Source organism: Seriola dumerili, unplaced genomic scaffold (assembly GCF_002260705.1).
Source record: "Seriola dumerili isolate Sdu_G_001 unplaced genomic scaffold, Sdu_1.0 BDQW01000044.1, whole genome shotgun sequence".
Classification (NCBI taxonomy): domain Eukaryota; kingdom Metazoa; phylum Chordata; class Actinopteri; order Carangiformes; family Carangidae; genus Seriola; species Seriola dumerili.
The window spans coordinates 5,832,401-5,839,470 of NW_019174299.1; the positions used below are offsets into that span (position 1 = coordinate 5,832,401).

The 7,070-nt window shown below is 38.6% G+C and overlaps 1 protein-coding gene across 1 annotated transcript; it reads left to right on the plus strand.

The window, feature by feature from the left end:
- The first annotated feature begins 805 nt into the window (after positions 1–805).
- On the plus strand, positions 806–3,639 carry rcvrn (recoverin). Its single transcript, XM_022739532.1, has 3 exons — positions 806–1,274; positions 1,972–2,083; positions 2,212–3,639. Exons 1-3 carry the CDS (start codon positions 894–896, stop codon positions 2,328–2,330), a joined length of 612 nt encoding a protein of 203 aa, XP_022595253.1. The 5' UTR covers positions 806–893; the 3' UTR covers positions 2,331–3,639.
- The last annotated feature ends 3,431 nt before the right edge of the window (positions 3,640–7,070 follow it).

Genomic DNA, 7,070 nt, shown 5'->3' on the forward strand with positions numbered 1-7,070 from the left:
GCTCATTCTGGTTCTTTTAATTACCTTCACTCGCTGTGGTGTCGGCACCACTGCAGCAGATGGTCTTGTAATCTGGTCTGAGACACTGGAGACACGGATAATCTCACCCCATTGGAGAGGAGCAGCCCACACCACACAGGGCTGCACGACCACCCCCAGCGTCCAAACAAGTACACATTAACCTATATGATCAAAACAAGAGCAAAAGAGTTTGTCATCAATCTAGTTCCTCAAGTACTTGGAACTCATTAACCGTCAACCCCACCATGGTTATTACAAAACAATATATATGCTATTTACATTGTTTATCAAGTAGGAATCACAGGTAAAGGTAATAACTTGACATCTGGGAATTGATCATGACATCACATTTTGAAGACCTGCTGTGACGTACATTAATCTGTATCCTTACTTTAGCTGGAATAGATGCTGTAAGATGTTTTTGCCTCCACTACTCACATTAGTTGTTTTTTTATTTTTTAAATTAGCTCATAGATGAGAACTAAAATACATTTAGTAGCTTTTGTTCCAAAATAAAACAAAATTATTAAACTCAGAGTTGGCAGATGGGATTATCGTTTGAGCAAAAAAAGATGCAAAAGGCATAAGAAGTCTCCCAGATGTTGACCTTTAAAGTGTTATCTACCTGTTGTGTTTAATCTTCTGCTTATACCTCCAGTATTTAACTGTGTCATAGTGAGGTGACGTGGTTATCCCCTTAATCTTCATGACAGCTGTCTGGATTTAGGTAGTGATGACCATAATCCCATTTGGCACCTTGAGGGGCTGCCAGGGTGAACACAAAGCAGAGTAAAGCGAACCAGCGCCGCGGAGGTTTTACCGCCAAAACACAGGAAAGAAAAAGACGTTGTAGTTTCACCTTTCTGAGCAGGATGGGGAATACTAAGAGCAGCGCTTTGTCGAAGGAGCTCCTGGACGAATTGAAATCCAACACAAAATACTCAGAGACCGAGCTCTGCACTTGGTACCAGTCCTTCCTGAAGGAGTGTCCCAGTGGGAAGATCAGCAAGGAGCAGTTTGAAGGCATCTACGCCAGCTTCTTCCCAAACGCAGACCCCACGGCGTACGCGCGCCACGTGTTCAGGAGTTTTGACACCAACGCGGATGGCACTTTGGACTTTAAGGAGTACATCGTCGCTCTGCATCTCACCTCTGGGGGAAAGACTCTGCAGAAGCTGGAGTGGGCCTTTGCCCTGTACGACGTGGACGGGAACGGAACCATCAGCAAAAATGAAATCGAAGAGATCGTTAGGGTACTTACACCTTCTCCTTTCATCTGGTGGTGCAGAAAACAGTATGCTGTGTAGCTGTGTACACAACCATAAGTATATTTAATAAAAAATTAGCTTAATACCTGCATAATTAATAACTACTGACTTCCTCTCAGCCTCAATCCAAAAGCTTTTTGCAACTTTTACATCGATAAATGTTAAAAAAAAAACAACCTTTATTATGTTTTGGTATTAAATCCTTATAGCTATGCAACATATGCAATAATCAATTTACAGAATAACAACCAGGCAAGAGCTGCAATCAGTGATCAATTAATCTGCCAATTGTGTCCTTGAATAATCGTGTAGTTTGTAAAAAGTTGGTCAACTGCCTGTCAATTCGGAAGATTATAATTTATTAAATTGCTTATTTAGCCCAACAAACAGGAAAATACTAAATAATGAATTAAAGTAGAGAAAAGCAGTAAATTATCGTATATAAGAAGCTAGAACCACTAATTGTTTAGTATTTTTGTTTGATGAATAACATAGCCATTCAATTAATTATCAAAATTGTTGCTGATTAATTTTCTTATTGTTTCAGTGACTGACGTTATTATTAAGGACATAAATACGTTATACCCTTTAAGCTATTTAAATTTTGTATGAGTCATCCACATTTCATGATGAAATTCTGCATGCACCGTTAAAAACATGTTCAAAAATTACTCTCACACAGTCAATATTCAACATGATTCCTACTGATGACCAGAAGAACCTCCCCGAGGATGAAAACACACCGGAGAAGAGGGCTGAAAAAATCTGGGAATTCTTTGGGAAGAAAGATAATGGTAATTCACAACTCATTAACTCCCTCTAAACGGTCTCAACACCTGCAACACCAGCATCTTTCAAGCCTTTTTAATACCTTTCCTATGGCTTTCTGTACCGTACTTATTCTGCTTTTGTCCTTTCACAGATAAAATTTCAGAGGGAGAATTCATTCAGGGCGTGATGGATAACAAGGACATCTTGAGGTTGATACAATATGATGAACCTCAGAAAATCAAAGACAAGCTGAAAGAGAAGAAGCAATAGTCTATGGGCAGGAAAAAGCCCTTCTTGTGGTTTTAAGACTGATTTATTATTCTGTTTACATTCTTACATGATCCAGCTGCTTCTACGCTTCACCCATGTTTCTCTGTTTTTTTTTTTGTTTTTTTTGGTCTTAGCAGCTGAACAGTGTTGTGTTTTTGTCTTTGTACCCTGAAAGCAATTAGACACTTGCATCTGATTCTAAAAACAGAGGCTGAGGAACTCTTGAAATGGCAATTTAAGCTCTAAGTTTGAAACTTTGTGCAGTTAGACTGTGTACACTGTGTATACTGAATGAATGGTGTAGAGTTAAGTTTTACACCTTATATGTATGTTTCAAACTTCAAACCCTTTTGCCTGAGCTTCACATCAGTGTCTGCATTTATTTCTCTTTGACTTCGTAAGGCAGTATAGAGCAGAATGTCCAAACTCGATGTCTATACACATTTAACAGAGCTTAACCATGACCCCTTGCACCTGCTGACAGCCAATTTACTCTCTCACGTCTGGCAGCGCACTGACATGTTTTCTCACACTTGGATTCATTCATTAGGTTGATAGCAAGAAAGTCAGACAGAGAGCTCCTTATGAGGGGAATTAGGCTCAGGGTAACAATCCGCCTGTATCAGCCTATCCTATTAGGAGCTGAAGGTCAGTTGAGACAAACCTCCTTACTCAAGTGTCTAGTTATGATGACAAGGGCTTGGTCCAGTGAAAAATACACTGCTTATTGTAAATATGCTCCTCTGGACAGCTTGTGTACTTCACACAGATCTAACAAGTGAGTGATAAGTGTAAGTGATAATGGATGTAGCAGTGCAAAAAAATTGTTTAAAACATGGAATATGTAATGACGACAGTGTATATTCACTAAAAACATTTGCCTTCTACCACATAGATGGATGAATAATCAATGACAAGGACAGAAGAACATTGTGACTCCTGTGCGTACATTGGTTTTGTAGCTTTTTGTGTAATTTATTGAAACTACTATTCTATTTCCAGGTACCCCATCAAGTTTTATAATGCGTTGTGTATCCTTGAAGGCTACGAACGCGCCGAATGCCTCATAAAACATTTGCAAAACTGACCTTTAAGGTTCTGTATGAAAATCATTTGTCTCCCTTTCATACAGCCTGTTTAACCAGTATAGTTAATAGTCCCATGTATAATTACATCAAAACTGACTTTCACTTCTGCCATGGTTCATAAAGGTGCAATTTTCCATATTCATTTCTGTCTCTGTATTAGGGTTTTATTTACCTGTACACCAGCACACATTTGAAGTTCCATCAAGACATTAAGGTTTAAACTGGGGTATATGATTAAACAAGTTGTACCAACTTAACACTGTTATCTTAATTGGTAATGTTGTGTGAGGTGTGTTGCAGTTGTCTTATAAGGTTAAAAGGAGGATACAAAGAAAACTTTTTACAAAGTGACACAAGGTTCAGCGCCACTTACCACCTCTGAATCACATGCAGGGTTTTAGAAATACCCAGGTCCAAAAACTGAGCTTGCTAGGAGGGTTTGAGAGCATGTGATCCCTGATCTACATAGGTACATTTTAAGATGTTTGAATGTTTGAACATTTGGATGACAAACCATATCAGAGGTATGTGTATATATATATATAAATACGGTTACCTCATTTTAATATATATTTAAAGAAAAGTATTTTAACTTCGACTTCACCGAAAGTTGATCTGACATTGGATAGCTGATTGTGATATTAGCTCGCTAGTTAATTCACTCTAGTGAAACTAACTAGCCGGCATCATGATGGACGGTCACTGTTTAACATAGCACAGACAACCACACAGGTGCCGTTGGTCACATGATGTCTGGGGATGAAAGACACTACAAACAGTACGTTAGTGAAATTCTCTATTTACCTGTATCTCACCTCGGCTGATTCACCTGTCCTTCCGGTTTGAACCGTCGTGTGGAACAAAGATTTGGAAGTATCGACAAGATCATTCACTCCACTCACACGACACAAGCAATGACGCGGGTGATCAGGTTGAAAAAGTCGGTGATATTGGCGTTGTACAATGTTTTTGAAGGACCGAAGTGGCAATAAGTGACAATTGTTTCACGACTTTTATTATACAGCTCAGAAAAATTACTGAGGTCTGGGCCTCGGTGACCTTAATGGAGGTTACGACCACGTTGACATCTAAACATATTGTTTGTTTAATCTGTATGTTTATGTGTTGCACTATTTCTTAGCTGTGACCACTAACTTCCTTAGAGTCTCTGCTGCTCAGAATCAATTTAATACATAACCTCCCTTAAAAACCGCTGTTACACTTGTGGTTTTGTACGGATTGAACCCCATGTTAATTGGTGAGCTTTAGAGCTGCTGGTATACGGATTTTGTTTTAACAGAGCCAGGCTAACTGTTTCCCACTGCTTCTAGTCTTTGTGCTAAGCTAATCAGCTTCCTCTAGCTTCACATTTCCCGTATAAAAAAAACAAACAGTCAAACTATTCCTTATCCACTTGTACATCATATTAGTGTGTATATTACTATATAGGAAGTATAGGAATAATTTGACATTTTGTATATAATATATTACTGCAGATAACTGGATAAATATAATTTTTTGTCATTTCTGATATGAAATTGTGCAGTAAAGGATCTGAGGTCATACATTGGTACTGGTTATCTGGCAGAAATGGCAGTGGGTTCCTATAGTCAACTTGATTGGAAAACTGTGACTTTGAAGGAGGGCCAAGTTGTTATGGCAGCTGGTTAGCCCCAGTTCGAGGGGCTAACCATGAACCGGCAACATGATGTTGTGGGACGTGCTGCTGGTCAAATGCTAACATCTTGGTGCTGGATACGACAGAGCACCTTGTAAAGACTGTTGGCTGATCCGTGAACTGCTCTGCTGAATAGGTGGTTGACTTTGCATCACTTTGTCCTAAAGAGTGTTTTAACTTTGGGTAATAGATGTTAAGAACCCACAATGACTCACTGTCCATCCACCTGCCTTTCTTTCCCTTCCAGTCTAGATCCCTGGATTGTATCCAGTATTGTTTGGTGAGCATGTAAGCTGACCAAAAGGTCAGAAGTTTCAGCTGGGGGTCAGATGTGTGCGTGCTCAATACAATAGCTGAAAAACATGACCACGTAACTGCCTATTTCTAAAATCCTGTTACATAATGACACACTGTGACATTTAATTTCCAAAGAGGAGATTTATTTTGGACACTGCATTCCACAGTACACCGTCTGGACAGAGGTCACCTATGATCAAACATTCTTAAAACATCAGGAACATTGAATGCACGTTATGAAAATGTTCACCACAGAAGGGCAGTTAACTCAACCGTTACATCATCATGAAACTGTTGCTTCTTGTCAAGAACATTTAGTTGGAACATAACTTCTTACATTTAGTGCACAACATTGACACACACTGATTAAAATCTCTACAACAGATATGCTTTTTAAAAACCTGCGCACAAAGCTGTTTGAGTTAAAATAAAAGTCAACGTACTGAATCCATTTGATTCAAATCAACGTGACTTTTCTTCCTTGAAAGAAAAAACTAATTATCAGTGTGTTGAAGATAAGGCAGGTAAGCATTTGATTATTTTTTCACAGCAGTTTTTTTTTTCTCGTGCCCGGCATCTGGATTAAGATTAACAACTCAAGTCTTTGTTATTTGATCAGCCCCGTCCTATAAAGAAATTTAAAAGAACGACCGCAGAAAGGTAATAATCCAAATAATTCCAAAGCAACTAGGCCACAACAAAATGTAAAGACAGAGACAAAGACACACACACACATGTAAACACAGACACATACTGTACATGCAGTCTTTGATCAAATGTGTTTTATCTGCGTTTGTGCAACTGGCTTGTGCTCCACTGGATCAATCCATATCAAAAAACTTACCACCTTGTCTTCTCTGTAATTTGGTGAATTTTGCTTTCTCTGCTGCGTGTCGCCCCCTTTTATCGAACACCGCCGTAAAGATATTCTCTGTACATTTACCAAAAATAAAACAAACAACGTTGTACAGTACAAACACCTCATCAGCCCGAACATCTGGGGCCTGTTAAACATCTGACAGCAAAATACATCTAGACTGTATGTACAAATGTACACTGGTGTAGAGTAGAATATATCAAGGACATTCCAGGTATATAACCGTTAGGCACTAAAAGGTGTTTCAGTGTAACTTGGACCACCTTTTTCCTCCAGACTGATCCAAAATAGACCCTGGCCTAAATCTGATCGACTACGTGTTGGGACTTGTGCCGAGCATCATCAAATTCACATTCCAAAACACTGTATATGCTTGATGTCTGTGTGTGTGTGTGTGTGTGTGTGTGTGTGGTGTGTGTGTTTTTTAAACAGTTGAGGTTACTGGATGTTTATGCTGTACACTTGAAGTCTAATTTTTTTTCTCAGAAAGCTCCTAAATTGATTCTGTCACTTACAGAATACCTTGTGTAAATTCAATGACTAGATACCAAAACAACCATCATGGTTCCACATATTGTGCAGCTCTCCATACACAGTAAAAGCAAGATATTCAAAACATGCATTTCCACCAAAATGAACCAGCAAAATATGAAAATATATCATATTCATTCTAAGATCTCAATATGCTTCAATATCTGTATCTAAAATAAAGGGAAATATCAATAATCAGCCTTTTTTTGTTTGGTTTACTCAAACTGGAAAAGTGTCAATTGAAGCTAAAACTAAATGATTCAAAATAC